We start from the raw sequence: 15,018 nt of genomic DNA on the forward strand, positions 1-15,018 counted from the left end.
ACGCTCTTTTAGAACAACTCTGGAGGTGCGATATACTATACTGATACCGAATCCATGATTTCTGCGATCATACAAATCTTCTGAGGAACCCTAGTTTCCATTTCTTTTCTGGGTTTTGGTTGCTGAACTCCTAGATTTCACCTGGAACTCGGGTTTCTTTTCCAGGAGGCAACAACAGCTGTTTTTTTAATCCTTTTTTGCGGGTTCCCATCTGAACTTGGGAATCTGTTTCAATGGCTGTTTTGTCACACCTGAGAATCCATCCCGGGACTGAGTTCTGGTGGCTAGGGTTTTAGCGTCACTGTCTTTTCGAGTTCTTGTCTCTCTCTCTGTGTTAGGTGTTCTGTGAGGTTGCGACTGATGGTGCCTTTGTCTGTCCTGTGGAGCTCTCGGCCATGGCGGTGTAACTTCTTTAGTCGCCATGGACAGCTCTTCCTAGAATCTCTTGGGGAGAGCTGTTTTTTTTTTTGGGTCATCATGACGCCGAAAGCTCCTGTTTTTGTCCCTTTTCCAAGGCATTGTCCGGTCTGTTCCATATGAACACTGTACTCTTAAAAAGTTCCATGAACATTACATGTAACAGAATCTCTGTATCAGTTGAAGCATTTTCTGTGTTCTCAGGATCGTCCCATAGGGCAATAATATATACATACATAAAATGAATGTAATATGCAGTTTCATCCACCATCACCATCACCATCGTTCTTTAGAAAGCTGTAAAGGCAGAAAACGAGATCTCCGATATCTTCTCGAGGTTTGGTGTGTTTTTTCTTTTTCTTAAAATACCATTTTCTCTTTTTGGGTAAGTTGGTTTCTTTCTCTGTCCGAGGAAATAAATATGCGACGACCCTTTCTCTCTTGTCTTTGTTTATTTGTTTTTTTGTTAATTACGATGGAGACGCGCGTGATTTGGATTAGGATTCCTGATTACGATTGTTATCTTAGGTCTGAATTTATTTTATAGACGAACATTGAGCAGATAAAGCTTAATCATTGAAAGATGTAGCATTTATAAAAATCCCCAACGAAATTATTATTATTGTTGTTTTCGAAATGTTTATTTTTGTGATTTTAATATTCCAATTAAACTGATAGAAGTCTCCTTGAGAATAGTTGTAAGCGAGGTCATTGTTCGTTTATAATAAAACGACGCAGTATTAGGGATTGCGTTCTTTCTGCCACTTAAATGATGATGAAGTATATAATGAAGCCGAAAGAAAAAAGGAAAGTATAATGACTAATAACGTATAATTCTATTAAATACTAATTTTAAATTAAATTGAGAAAATCAAAACATAAAAATTTACTTTAGGAAATAATTAATACAACATATAAAATCCATGTATATACATATATATATATGTAAAGTGTGTGTGTATTCTTCGAAATGAGAATACAAAAATAAAAAGCGAAACCAAATCAAAATCCATTATATCTATCTCAATAGGGTGTTCAATTATTTTGTTTTTTTGTTGAATATATAGTTTTTTTCTTTTTAAGTTGAATATGTATATATATATATATATAATATTATTTGCTTTATAATGATGATTTCATTTACCAACCAAATGTTCAAATCTGTGTAATCCGTCGAAGTAAATTAATCTTATTGCATGTGTAGATAAACCAATCATTGTGAACACAACAACATACTTCCTTTATGACAATAATCTCATCATAATAATATTAAATTACAATAAGAATAACAAGGAGATTAAGCAAATTATTAACCAATACATTTTTATCATATACATTACATATATATATATATATAATCATGCATTTTACAGACACGATGCCAGGAAATTACAGACAGGGTCAATTGCTACAAGAGACACAAACATGAAATTCGAACTTAGTTTAAGGAGGGGGTACTTCTTTTAATGGAAACTGTCTGCACACAAAATCAGCAGAATCTCTCTCCTTTATAGGTTTCGGCGAGAGAGAGAGAGAGAGAGAGAGAGAGAGAGAGAGAGAGAGATCTACATTAACATAGATGGGGTTGTAGGTGAGATGCTAAGATTCATTTGTCAGAGAGAGAGAGAGAGAGAGGATGAAGTTGGAGGTAAAATCCAAAGATTCTCTCTCGAACCCATAAGATTTTATTTTCTACTTATGTTGGATTTCGGACCTTCCCCTCTTTTAATGCTTCTTTGTGTGTAGAGTGTCTCAATCCTATGTGGCATTGTCCGAAGGCGCGTGGGAAGTCACGCGTTTTGTTTGTTTTCTTATGAATAAATATGCCCACCCACCTCCTTCTTCTACAGCTGTTGGCGAATAGAGGAACAAGAGAGAGAGAGATCATTCTTGGTTTCAATTCTTCTGTTCATCGGTTCCTTCGCTTTCTTTTTCACCTTTGACCTTACTTACACCCGTCGAGAGAGAGAGTGTCCATTATCAGCTTCTTGCAGATCTCTCACAAACACAATCTACAGTGAGAGAGAGAGAGACTCATTTGTACGTATCCAAGAGAGAGACCCGTATCAGATTCTTGCAGATTCTGTTGGAATTTCAAAACTAGAGAGGAGAAGAAGAGGAGAGAGAGAGAGAGTCATTACTAGACAGGCCACAGACACATAAAGAGAGAGACCCTTATTAGATTTCATACAGATTCTCAGAAATTCAAACCGAGAGAGAGAGAGAGAGAGAGAGAATGTTCGCGGCAGAGAACGGGTTGAAAGGAGATCCGAGGCTGGAGGCCATATCGGCGGCCATTAGAGTGGTGCCTAACTTCCCAAAGAAAGGTTCTTTTAACACTCTTCACTCTTCTCCAACTACTAACGACTTTCTCTCCTCTGTGTTTGCATTCTCTGAAAGTTCCTGTACAGGAATCATGTTTCAGGACATCACTACGTTGCTGTTGGACTACAAAGCGTTTAAGCACACAATTGATATCTTTGTCGACCGGTACAAAGACATGCATGTCTCTGTTGTTGCTGGTACTTCAATTTTCTCTTGTTCCCCCTTTCCTTCCTCATAAAACGTTTCTGCATTCTTGCTCGTTTCACACCAGAAAATGCCAAAGTTTTCGAAAACAATTTCATAAAAGACTCCGTTTTTCAAGTTTTCTTTCATCAATTCCATCTGGGTAGTTATCTGCCTGCCATTGGGTTTTCGTTAGAGCCAACAAAAGTCTCAAAAGTTCACTCTTTGTGTCCCCTCAAAGGCATTCCGAAACTCAATGTGTTGGATGTGTCAGTAATGTAAGTATATGTCTGGTGCGCATAGGAGTTGAAGCAAGAGGGTTCATGTTCGGTCCATCCATTGCCTTAGCTCTGGGCGCAAAGTTTGTTCCTTTGCGTAAACCCGGAAAGTTACCCGGTAAAAAAAACCCCACTCCCTCCAAGACCTTTGCTGCTATGAATCTTCCACAGATTGAGCACCCGAAAATGATTGAACACATGCAGGGAATGTGATATCGAAATCGTACGACCTCGAGTACGGACACGACTGCTTAGAGATGCACGTTGATGCGGTCAAGGCCGGAGAACGAGTGATCGTTATCGATGACTTGGTCGCCACCGGAGGCACTCTGTCTGCTGCCATTAGCCTTCTGGGTAGTAAATATTCGCTTGTTCTGATGAATCCTTATATATATATATATATATATATATATTCTCAATTCGATCTGTGACGCATTATCTTGCGTTTTACCAGAGAGCGTGGAAGCTGAAGTTGTGGAGTGTGCTTGCGTTATTGGCTTGCCTGAAGTCAAGGTGAGTCGAAATTTGCTCCAACCGAATCTCTGGTTTTTGGTTACTTGTCGAACAAGTTATCTTTGTTTAGCTGTCGGGTAATTGGGTTCGAGACAGGCGTATAGTAAAATTATTTTTTACCTCTAGGTTTTAAATGAGTTACACATAAACCTAGGGTTTTGAATGGAAATCTGTCCAAATTCGGATTCAAAATCTTTGATATTCAATCCGAGTCGATTCCTAGCATACGATACATATTTTTTGGATAAAAAAAAAAATCGAAGTTTCGTATTTAGACATCGGAGGATCCGATTTTTAAGAACATATATATTTTTAAAATGGATAAACCCGACAATGATGTGTTTATAATGTTTAAAATGTTTTCAGGGGCAGCACATGCTGAAAGGGAAGCCTCTCTACGTTCTCGTGGAACCAAGTGGACTCGATGACCACTTGTGTTAGGATCGTGTTTTGTTTCAGTTTTGGTGGTTGTAAGCCCTCATTTCTTGTATCCTGGCTTTGCATCTTTCGACAGAGTTTTAGGACAATGTGTACGGACATTTGCAGTGATTGGTCGGAAAAAAAAGACCGTGTTGGTTTTTTTTTTTTATAAAAATAACTATATACGAAATATTTTAAAACACTATAGATCCATAAAAACATTAAGGGTATTGGTAAATTAAACAAAAAAAAGCGAATTGTCGGTGTGAATGAGGTTTGGTATTTCTAAACAAATGAAAATTTAAGAATTTTTCGTGTAGTCGGATGCCATTGATAGAAAATTGATATTTCTAGATATCCCTTGACTAATAGGAAATAAAATTTTAACATCTTAATAATTAGTTCCAAATTTTCACGTTTGTTCCATATTAATAGCCAAAAGTTACGAAACCCAAAATCTAAGTTATTGAACATTAATTGAGAATATTTTTTTTAAAATTTTATAACGCACGGAGTTGAAAAACCGGTTAACGCATCGGTTTTCGTTTGGTTAATTTCCCAAGTGTCTGGTATTGAAAGTGATGTTTTTGGTACCATTTTAATGTGTATTCTCAAATACATCTCCCCACGGTCCCACCAAATGTTTTATTAATTTTTTGTCTTCCAATTAACTCAACCACCTGGGATATGTCTAAAATTCTATATGCAAAAAAAAAAAAAAAAAAAAGAGCTAAAAAGCTCTATAAATCTCTGTAATACGTAAAATAATTTTTTTATGGGAGAAAATGTTTTGAATTAAATAATGGGCTTTATTTTGGACCAATATATGGGCCTAAAAGTTTCTTTATTGGGCCTTAAACTTCCATGTGGGCCTTACATCTTTTTTAATCCTCTCCGCCGAAACCGATTCTTCTTGTAACAAATGCTTCAGCGAGAACTCAAATTCAAAATCGTGGAGATGCTCTGATTACGATTTGCCGATTGGGTTTGATTTGTCTCCATCGAAGAGAATGATTTCTCCAATCATGGAGATGCTCTGGTCAGTGGAATTGTCCTATTTCTTTGCTTTCGTTCCAATCGTTCATGGAATTTTCTGGAAATCCAGCGGTGAATTTGAGCAGAGAGAGAGAGAGATGGCGGTAGTGTACGCGCTGCTGGCGCCAGGGGCGGTGGTAGTGGAGTTCCTCGCGGCGTCGACTAACGTAGGTATGGGAGTATATTTAACGTGTCCTGTATTTTTCTGGTAAATGTGAGAAGAGAAGTTGGTGTGAATTTGTTCTTCCGATTGCTGTGGAACCTGGTTCAAAAAATCTAGTACCACTTTTCTTTATTGTTGCTAGCTGATTCGGGACACAAGTCTTAAGTGGTTAATTGTGGTACAAGAACAAGAGTCAGAAAAGCATTTTCTGACAGTAGATATTGTTGTTTCCATTGTCCTTTTTTTGAAAAACAATTTGAAGTAGGGTAATTTCATTTGCGTTTCTGGAAGATATCCATAAGAGCTTTGTGTGCAATTCATTCAGCCCAAAGTTATTCTGTGAAACATGATATTTCAAGATTTCTACTACTCGAATTACCCAAATTCAGATAGAATAAACAGAACAAAGGACGGAATTAGTCCGGTAAAGTTCTGAACTATTTTTTTCCCTGACCTACCGTTCGACACGGTTAACCCTGAGGACTTCCTTTATGGCAGTTAATCCACATTTGAAACCGTTGATTGTTTTATCTATTATATTTCTGACATTCTTGGATGTGAATAACCCAAAATCAGCTGTTATTTGCAGGTTACAAATGTGGTGATAGAGAATATTGATAAGGTTTTAGATGGAAGCAAGCTTTTAGAATTGCTTGTTGGTAAAATCGCCAATATGCGAGGGAACCGCTCCTGTTCCAGGAAATCGAGAATTCCAACTTAGGAGGACATACAAAATATAACCACTTATCCAATACGAGTTGAGACTTTGGCTTCTCTTCTCTATATCTTGACAATAATTCTAGTCAGTGTTTTCGTTGCTCAAATTGGGGAACATATTTCTCTATTAAATATTTGCTTCAAGATTTGATAATTTTTTGTTTATTATTAAACTTATTTTCCTGATTTCACAATCTTAAACTTTTCATCAACTTGTTTTATTTATGCAGGATCGAACTGCTATGCTCTTTGGTTATTGTATATGTCGTTGAAGCCTTTGTTTGCCATAGCCTAGCACTTGCTTCATGTTTCAAGTAAGGTTATGCGCGCTTCTGCCTCCTGCTGCTTCAAGGATTACTCAAACTGTTTGAATTTTCTGATCTGAGCTCTCTGTGTCTTTGTTTTTAAGTCTTAGAAGCGAATTTGTCAGTTTTGTGGTGTCTCGTGGTTTAACTATTTTAGATTTTCATGCAAATAATCTTCTAGCTTCTCTAAAATCTAAATGACGTTTTCCCCTTCCGAACCCGTTCTGTTGTTGCATGTTGTGTCTTTTGTCAGTGTTTTGAGTCTTGAGTCCTCTTGACAAGGTTTACAGTTTGGGATTGTACCATGAACTATGGCGGATTGCGAAAATTGTATAACCGATATAGTTTGGTTGCAATCACGACTACGAGTTATTATTGGCGATTGGAGTTGAGGTGTGCAATATTTTCATTTCTCATGGTTGAAAGTTGCAAATATGTGAGTTTGTATTAATTTCAAAGTCCTAGGAAACAAATACTAAAAGGAAACCAATACATGGTTCTGATTTCTGAGTATGTGGACTTTTACAATTTAAAGAGCTTGATAGACCTTCTAATCAAGTCATATCACTTAATTTGTAATTTTGATTTTACGATGTAAGTGGGTTTGATTTAATTTATTCTCTCAAATGCAGGGAAATGAGCTTTGCCTTCTTTAGGAAGAGAGCGCATTTTGACCGGTTCAACAAGTCAAATTCGCACTCTCAAAGTGTCCAACCCGTGGTCAACAGTCAAGGTCATTGTTTACGGTTTTTTTTTTCCTTTCAATTTTACAGAATTGATGGAATTCTCCTAAAAAAAATAATAGCTTAGATGCTATTGACGTTGATAAGCAAATATGCTTAGTGTCTTGGATCATGTTTTGCTATAATGATGTTTTGGTTTACATGCCTTATGGTATGTGACCCATTTAAACAAATCTCTATAGAGAGCTCCAAAAACACTGTTTGCAACATAAAGAGCTCCAAAAACATGGGAACATATATGTGGGGCTCACGGCTCACTCTCTCCATAAGAGAAAGAACCGCAACAAAACAAGGAGAACCTTCTAACAATGTCGTAACATTTCTTAATTTGTAATTTTGATTTTATGAAGCAAGTGGATTTGATTAAATCGATTCTCTCAAATGCAGGGGAATGACCTTTGCATTCTTTTTGAAGAGAGGACGCTTCTTGGCCGGTCCAATAATGTTGTCCAATATGTCAAATTCACATTCTCAAGTGTCCAACTGTGGTCAACAGTCAAGGTCATTGTTTACGGATTTTTTTCACTTTTACAGAATTGATGGAATTCTCCTAACAATAATAATAGCTTAAGATGCTATTGACGTGGATAAGTAAATACGCTCAGTGCCTTGGATGATGTTTTGGTTCACATGCTTTACGGTAGGTGACCCATCGAAACGAATCTCTCGTAACTGAAGATTTGGATTTTTTTTTACAGTGTTTGCAATATAAAGAGCTCCAAAAACATGGGAACATATATGTGGAGCTCAAGTCTCTACCTAAGAGAAAGACCCGCAACAAAACAAGGAGAACCTTGTTTTCCAGGTCGTTCTTACCTATGTTTTTAATTATTATTTTTAGTTTATATTGTCTTAAAATAAATGGTCAATATCTGTATATTGTATTGATATCGGGTTTAATCACAGTAAAATGACTAATTCTCTTCCACGTTTTCCCACACTAACTCATAGCTAAAATTAGTATACGACAGACTACATCGTCAATCCTTTTGTATCTCTCTTCCTTTCATTAGCTTTTCTGCCCATAAGACCATGGTTTCCAGACAGATCTTCTTTGTTTCCTTATCCCTTCACTTCTGCCCCAAGAGTTGATGTTTAGAATCAAATTCGTGAAAACGCCTTTCTATTATTTTGTGTTTAGTTTTTTTTTTTAATATTAGCTTTCTTGCAATTTTTCTAGAAAACAATAGGAAGCGAATCTTGTCGATTTTGTGGAGAGAATGCAGAAAGTTTGTTGGCCATACTTTGATCCTGAATTCGACACCCTTGGCGAACGCATCTACGGTCCCCCGTAAGAACTCTATTCGTATCTTCTTTGATTCATATGTACAAAAAAATACGTATATATATATATATGTATGTACGTACATACATAAATACACTGGGCTTTTCTTGTTCATCATGTTGTTGTATATATATTTTGCAGATGCAGGGTCTACATTGACAATGACAGTATCCAGGATTGCACGGTTGTCAAGGTACGCACGTTTCTATCTCGTGTGTTATTAGGCAAATATTGATTATACAACATGAATCTTCTTCTATTTCATTTCCCTCGTGCATCGAAACTTCCCTTTTTGTTGGTTCGTAGATAGATGCAAATGCATCGATTTTGTATATGGAAAACTTTGATGGACGTGATTGTATCGAACTACATTCGGATGCAAAACTTTGCCTCTCGGAGTAAAATATCGAGAAAAAAGAAATTCTTGCTTGTTCAATGTGTCACGATTGTTTTCTATAAAATAATTGTTCTGTCAATACAAGTTTTATATATTTGTTGTCAATATATAAATATGTATATATATATACACATGTGAATACTATGTGTGTGTATGTATGTATGCCAATTTGTTGATGCAATGTGATGGTTAACATTTTTGTAGGTGAATAGTGAGAACAAACAAGGGCTTCTTCTAGAAGTGGTGCAAATTCTGACAGACATGAACTTCATCATCAACAAAAGTTACATCTCATCCGATGGTGAATGGTTCATGGATGGTGCGTACATATCTGCAAATTTCATACCAAACCCATTCATTCATTTAACCATTAAACTTTGAAATGAAATTACGATCATATATATATGTATAACAAAATGCATTCATCAAATGATATACTTGTTCAGTTTTCCACGTGAAAGACGAACATGGCAATAAAGTCACTGACCAAAGCGTCATCAACCATATTGAACAGGTTAGTTCAATTACGGTTGAAGTTTGTGTAGTTAGGAGCTCTTTTTCCCGAATAAAAACTACTGCAACTCTTCGAACTTTCTCAAGTCTTAGATATGATAGTTAATATTTACCAACCCCGAGTCATAGGAGATTTACCAGATTTAAGGTCCATGAACTCCTTTCTTATTAAAAAAAAAAAAGTGTTTATATTCAGCATTTGGTTTAATACAAAATTTGATTTGGATGTACTACTAACTAGTAAAGGAATGATGTAACTTAAAATGCAGGCGATTGGTACGAGTACACGAAAATCGAGTCCTGTCATGGAGGCCAAAAAGACGGTCAGTGCAAACAATGCATTGGAATCACCGGTTGATCAAAACGAATACACAGCCATAGAGTTAACCGGAACGGACCGGCCGGGTCTCTTCTCAGAGATATCAGCCGCTTTAGCTGATTTGCATTGCAATGTCCTCGAGGCTCACGCTTGGAGCCACAAAGATCGTTTGGCTTGCATTGCCCACGTCTCGGACGACTCGACCCACACCTCGATCATCGACCCGACCCGCTTGGCCACCATAGAGGACCACCTGACCACTGTAATCCGTGCCACAGCCAATCCCACCTCGAATGCTACGCATGTTGGGCACAAGGAGAACGAGGATAACGGGTTTCTTGCGGGGAAAGGCTCTACGTGCATGAACACTAACGTGGAGAGACGGTTGCATCAACTCATGCTCTCAGTCAGGGACTTTGAAGAGCCGCTGCCTGGGGCGGCTGCTTCTCTTTCCGTGTCGCCGCCGCCTAGTAGGAGTGGAGGGTTGGAGATGGAAGGGTGTGATCAGAAGGAGAAGAAGCCGACAACGGTTTCAGTGGAGAATTGCGAGAGAGGGTATTCTATTGTGACAGTGAAGTGTAAGGATAGGCGAAGGCTCATGTTCGACACTGTCTGCACGTTGATCGACATGCAGTGTGTGATCTTCCACGCCTCTATCTATTCCAATGGAGCTGATGCTTTTCAGGTATTCCAAAATTTAAAATTTCATATAGTTTGCGTCCTAAAAATATTAGGTTTAGAATTCTATTCGGATTGAATATATGATAACTATCACCGAATCGAAGTCTTGAGATATGCATTGTCTGATTCTCACAAATCTTAACCCAATGTTCATAAGAGATGTTTTTTTTTGTTGATCTTCTTTTGATATGCAGGAATACTTCATTCGGCACCTAGATGGACGTGCTCTGAACACAGAAGGAGAGAAAGAACGAGTTGTGAATTGCTTGGAAGCTGCAATAGAACGACGGGTTTGTGAGGTATACTATAATATATCAATCACGTGCCATCCTTTTTATGCAAAATTTCTTTATTTACGTTATTAATTGATTTAAAAAATTTGTTTTAATAAATCGCCAGGGGGTGAAGCTGGAGTTATGCGCCGAGAGCAGGGTAGGGCTACTTTCGGACATAACTAGAGTCCTCCGAGAGAACGGTCTAACCATTGTCCGAGCAGATGTGGAGACGCAGGGACAGAAATCGGTGAACGCATTCTATGTCCGAGACATGTCAGGGAACAAAATAGACATGGAGTTTGTGGAATCGGTGAAGAAAGAGATGAGACCGCTGCATCTGGCGGTCAAGAACGATGATGCAGACGCCGAACGCGGACTGCAACGCCGCAGCTTCTCCCTCGGGGACATCTTCCGCTCTCAGATGGAACGCCTCTCTCTCAGGTGATTCAACACTGTCTTACAAATGATGTTTAGGTGGGACCAAGAGTGGTGGTAAGCATGATAGGATTCGTGTGTGTGTATATATGTATACGTTATTCCGTTGTATCTATATATCCATGGATAGGCATGTACGGGTCAAGTTTGTTTCAAGTAGAGGTGAGCATGGGCACCCGGAATGTCTCCAGTATCCGTCCGATCCACGAGTTTGGTATCTTAAATTTCCGATATTCATTCATAGATAGAACGATTATGGGCTTGACGACGGTGTGAATCCCTGATCTTTCGGTTGAAAATTATTCGTGTCCCACGGATATCCACCCGAGTCAGAGGGAGAGAAGGACGACATCGCAAAGACGTGAGAGGTCGATGGCGAGATTGCGAGGGGCGATGAAGGTGGTGAGTGAAGCTCGGTTTTTTCGGGTTAGGGTCGAGATTTTAAACTTTTAGGGAATGCCTCTTTCTCGCCTCATTTGGACTCCAACTCAACTCTATCCTGCCCTCGCCGGACTAAAATCGAGTAATTTGACCGTGAAATTCAGAGCGGCAAAACCCAAATCGGATCTATCGAACAACTCGGGTATCCGATCTGTACCCATTCCTGATTTCTCAGCAGTGGTCTGATCTCATTTATCTATATAGAAAATCCGCAACTTTTCACCTAAAATCTTCCGAACTACATATATCATTAAGGAAACAATCAAGATCCTAATGTTACACCATTATATTATGTCTATACATATATATATATATGTATGAACTCTACAGAATTGATCACTGTAAAATAGGGACCCGGACATTAAGCCTCCGCAGCCAGATGGAATGCATCACCATACGCAGCATATCAAAGGGCTTAGACGGTCGATTCAACACGAAATGTCTCTGAACCTGAAGAACCCTCCTCTGCATCCTCAGGTACTCCCCCTCCGGAATACCTTCTAGAATCTTCTTGATCTCCGGAATCTTCGGTATCGGTATATGGACGGAGAATTTCTTCCAGTCCAAGACATCGCTGAACGGAAGAACGTATGAATCTGCGATGATCACGGGAATGCAACCCGAGTACAAGGATTCCACGATCCTCGGACTTGCGACTTCGTATCCGCTCGGACATAGACAGAACTTCGTCTGATCCATCAGTTTCGTGTAGTTTTGTCCCTTTGGGAGATAGTCGTGAACCCTGACGTCTCTGTCTTTGTCTTTCCATCGCTGGAAAAGTATTTGCCTCACTTTTCCGTGGGGCCCTCCAGCAAAGAAAGCCAGGATTTTTCGATTCTCCGGCGGTTCTCCGGCGTGTGGAGAGCCCAATTGGCCACGTGGGATATTGATCTCCGGCAAGGACACGTCTCTCATGGAGACAAAGCCTTCTGAGGCATTGGCATTGCAGAGAACTCTGATGAAGAGCCTGTAGAACTCCGGATCCGCAGCCGTGACATCAGGTGCCTTGAAGAACAAGTAACCGAAAAAAAGTCAGCGAATTTCCCGTTGGCGAAACCGTTATACGGAATTCAACCCGTCTACGTTTTAGTACGTACCCAATCGTGGCAAGAAACGAGGAAATGATCGGCCCCGAGGCTGCGGTTCCAATAGGGATACCTCTGAGAGATGACAGAGATGTAGTCCTTGACGATGTTCTGTAAACGGTCTCTTGCGTAGTTGGTGTAAGGTCTGTAGACAAATCTTATGATGTTAACTATCCCGACAGGAATATAGAACACTGTGGCCTCGTCAGGATGCTTGGCCGCGAACGGGGATTTCCCCGTCTCGATCTCGTCCATGAACTGCCCCTCGATTGCGTATATGTCATTGACAGGCGCCTTATGGAAGAGTGGCCCATCTCCTTCTCTGTATGCCCATATCTTGAATTTCCTCTCCATCTCTCTATGGCTCCTGGGATTTTATGTGTATATACATACAAGTCTAACATGTAAGTGAAATGTGTATATACATATATATGTCCAATTAGTAAAGAACTGTACTGTTCAGTTACTAGCTAGCTGGTGTGTATATACATATACATATATACATGTAAAAGAATAGTTCACCAACATTATACATAATATATCACCACCATTGTTGCCCTAAAAGTTGAAATGGTGATTGTCCCAAGGTCAAAGGTATGGAGGAATCTAAAAAGAAAGAAAAAAGGCAAAGGAGCTTAGAAGTATAAGAGGTTGGCAAAAGGGTCGTTATATTCATGATTTATTTATTTATTTTTTTAAAAAAAAACTGAAATTGGAGGGTCTAAATAGAAAAAAAGAGAGGCTGTTAGTAGTTTTTAGGGCACTAAAAATGGTAAAACCTTACATGAGCACTTTAAGATGATGATGACCCATTCCTGTGGCTGCAACCTCTATTTGTGACTCCTACTTTATATTAACTGCCTAAGATATTAATTAATTATTACTGTTAAATCTAATATTAATTAATATGGTAGACGCTTAAATAGGTCAAAGACTACCCACTTTGATATAACTAAACACATCAAAAACCCTAAGTTGTCAATTAAAACCATCCCAACTCAATTCCGAAATAACATTTAACTTCTTAATAATAGAGCTTAATTTGAGATTACTGAGCTTAATTCCGCCTGTTTCAGATAACTTGACAAATATTATCTCTCGTTTAATTAGAGATTTTGAAAGATTTTGTTAAAGAAAAAAAAAAGGGAGAGCAAAAATAGAAAGGAGGAAAAGGTCTTAACTGGTGAAAAGTAAAAGGGTTGAGATAGACAGATCCAATGAGGCTCTCCGAACCGTACGACGAGTTGCGAGAGAATGCCGCTTTGGTAAGGATGGCCGCTCTTGCCATCGCCAGCCCTCCTTCCACTCTCTCCAACGCCTCCCATCTCACCTTCTCCGACTGTTTCATCCATTAGGGTTTTGATCAACCAGAACAAAACGAAGCAAGCAAAACCCTAATCAATTAATTAAGCACATTTGGACTGAAGATCACATAATCTACATATCAACACATGTTAGATGCTTGGTGCATACAATATATGTATATGTACATATATTACCCGAGGAACCCCAAAAGAAAGGTTGGTATTTGTTGATGAAAAACAGTTCACCATAACTTGGATCAGCCGAAATTAATAAGCAATAATTAACACCCGCAAAGAGGAGAAGAAAAACTCGGATCTTCTCAAGGGAACCCATCAAAGACAAACAAACAGGATCGAATATCGGTGGAGATCTAAGAAAACCCATTGCTAAAAAAAGACAAAATAACATATTAAATCACACGTACGTACGTACATTGTTGGAGCTGGGAAGATCATCATCTCCGCGGCGACGACGGCAAGAGGAGTTCGTACGGAAAGGGAATCTGAAGGAAGAGTAGATCAATGCTTCGGGGCTTCGGAGAGCTCCGAGGTTGTCGGAATCATCAGAACAGAGAGAAGGGTCACCGATGTTGTCAGAGGAAGGCAAGAAACGGTAATGGTGGTTGACGGAGTAGAAGAATAATACCAGGACGAGCGATGGATACAGAAGCAACGGCGTCGTGCATGTGAAATCCGCCATGGATGTATCGATGGATCGATGTTTTTTGGGGGGTCCCTTGCTTTTCTGTGTTTTTTTTTTGTTGTTCTTTGGTTTGCTGGGATCTAGGGTTTCGAAAACACGTTTGATCTCTCCATCTTTTGCAGGATCGAATCTCACGAGAAGATTTCGATTCGATGTTGTTTCCGATTAGGTTGTTGTTTGTTTGTTCACTAGTAGAGGTTTATTAGTCATGCATCACTACTACTTTCGCTCCTTTTTGTTTTAGTACGTAAATATAATATACATGTGTGTACGTATATATATGTATAGTTTTATACTGTATATTAACTTTATCTTCTTGTGGATAACTATATATGTATATACAATGCTATAAATAGAATACATAAAATAAAAGAAATCCTAAATATGACGATTAACCAGGGAAAAAAACTTTGGTATTTTTTCTGAAAACTGAAAATATATAATTTTTCTGAAATACTAGTATCAATGACGTCATATATAT

The 15,018-nt window shown here is 38.7% G+C and overlaps 4 protein-coding genes across 11 annotated transcripts in view; 3 read left to right on the forward strand and 1 right to left on the reverse strand.

The window, feature by feature from the left end:
• The window catches only part of LOC104815018 (EIN3-binding F-box protein 2), a 3,757-nt gene extending 3,137 nt beyond the window's left edge, over positions 1-620 (forward strand). The window contains exon 3 of the mRNA XM_010543299.2: positions 1-620. Within this exon, the coding sequence (XP_010541601.1) occupies positions 1-44 (44 nt within the window). The 3' untranslated portion in view covers positions 45-620.
• Positions 621-2,276: 1,656 nt separating this feature from the next.
• LOC104815023 (adenine phosphoribosyltransferase 5) lies at positions 2,277-4,297 on the forward strand. Of its 2 annotated transcripts, none has more exons than XM_010543303.1 (6): positions 2,277-2,744; positions 2,829-2,939; positions 3,229-3,321; positions 3,408-3,557; positions 3,658-3,716; positions 4,083-4,297. In XM_010543303.1, the coding sequence occupies exons 1-6, from the start codon at positions 2,654-2,656 to the stop codon at positions 4,155-4,157; spliced, it is 579 nt and encodes a 192-aa protein (XP_010541605.1). In that variant the 5' UTR covers positions 2,277-2,653; the 3' UTR covers positions 4,158-4,297. The 2 variants fall into 2 exon arrangements, with proteins under 2 accessions (XP_010541605.1, XP_010541606.1); XM_010543304.1 differs by having other exon boundaries at positions 2,636-2,722; positions 2,818-2,939.
• Positions 4,298-5,073: 776 nt separating this feature from the next.
• On the forward strand, positions 5,074-11,213 carry LOC104815024 (ACT domain-containing protein ACR2). 7 transcript variants are annotated; one of them, XM_010543310.1, is made up of 14 exons: positions 5,074-5,175; positions 5,242-5,342; positions 5,924-6,091; positions 6,282-6,365; positions 6,989-7,089; positions 7,487-7,600; positions 7,798-7,904; positions 8,280-8,390; positions 8,526-8,577; positions 8,986-9,100; positions 9,228-9,295; positions 9,564-10,298; positions 10,489-10,593; positions 10,694-11,213. In XM_010543310.1, exons 8-14 carry the CDS (start codon positions 8,320-8,322, stop codon positions 11,012-11,014), a joined length of 1,467 nt encoding a protein of 488 aa, XP_010541612.1. In that variant the 5' UTR covers positions 5,074-5,175; positions 5,242-5,342; positions 5,924-6,091; positions 6,282-6,365; positions 6,989-7,089; positions 7,487-7,600; positions 7,798-7,904; positions 8,280-8,319; the 3' UTR covers positions 11,015-11,213. The 7 variants fall into 7 exon arrangements, with proteins under 7 accessions (XP_010541612.1, XP_010541613.1, XP_010541608.1 ...); XM_010543311.1 differs by having other exon boundaries at positions 5,258-5,342; XM_010543306.1 differs by having other exon boundaries at positions 5,074-5,342; positions 6,282-6,370.
• A 461-nt stretch (positions 11,214-11,674) lies between these two features.
• Positions 11,675-14,711, reverse strand: LOC104815025 (probable glycosyltransferase At5g11130). The gene is made up of 4 exons (XM_010543313.2): positions 14,268-14,711; positions 13,712-13,869; positions 12,543-12,897; positions 11,675-12,450 (listed from the first exon to the last, which is right to left on the reverse strand). Exons 1-4 carry the CDS (start codon positions 14,532-14,534, stop codon positions 11,782-11,784), a joined length of 1,449 nt encoding a protein of 482 aa, XP_010541615.1. The 5' UTR covers positions 14,535-14,711; the 3' UTR covers positions 11,675-11,781.
• Between the last annotated feature and the right edge of the window lie 307 nt (positions 14,712-15,018).

Source organism: Tarenaya hassleriana, unplaced genomic scaffold (assembly GCF_000463585.1).
Source record: "Tarenaya hassleriana unplaced genomic scaffold, ASM46358v1 Cleome22, whole genome shotgun sequence".
NCBI lineage: Eukaryota > Viridiplantae > Streptophyta > Magnoliopsida > Brassicales > Cleomaceae > Tarenaya > Tarenaya hassleriana.

Excerpts from the sequence above, each read along its gene's own strand:
- LOC104815024 (XM_010543306.1), top strand. The coding sequence starts at position 8,320 with ATGCAGAAAGTTTGTTGGCCATACTTTGATCCTGAATTCGACACCCTT. Across the intron at positions 9,296-9,563 it reads TCATCAACCATATTGAACAG|GCGATTGGTACGAGTACACG; the intron begins GTTAGTTCAATT and ends CTTAAAATGCAG. Across the intron at positions 10,594-10,693 it reads TAGAACGACGGGTTTGTGAG|GGGGTGAAGCTGGAGTTATG; the intron begins GTATACTATAAT and ends ATAAATCGCCAG.
- LOC104815023 (XM_010543303.1), top strand. The coding sequence starts at position 2,654 with ATGTTCGCGGCAGAGAACGGGTTGAAAGGAGATCCGAGGCTGGAGGCC. Across the intron at positions 2,745-2,828 it reads GCCTAACTTCCCAAAGAAAG|GAATCATGTTTCAGGACATC; the intron begins GTTCTTTTAACA and ends GTTCCTGTACAG. Across the intron at positions 3,558-3,657 it reads TGCTGCCATTAGCCTTCTGG|AGAGCGTGGAAGCTGAAGTT; the intron begins GTAGTAAATATT and ends GCGTTTTACCAG.
- LOC104815025 (XM_010543313.2), bottom strand. The coding sequence starts at position 14,534 with ATGGCGGATTTCACATGCACGACGCCGTTGCTTCTGTATCCATCGCTC. Across the intron at positions 13,870-14,267 it reads ATCTTCCCAGCTCCAACAAT|TCGGAGAAGGTGAGATGGGA; the intron begins GTACGTACGTAC and ends TGGATGAAACAG. Across the intron at positions 12,451-12,542 it reads TCGTTTCTTGCCACGATTGG|GCACCTGATGTCACGGCTGC; the intron begins GTACGTACTAAA and ends TTGTTCTTCAAG.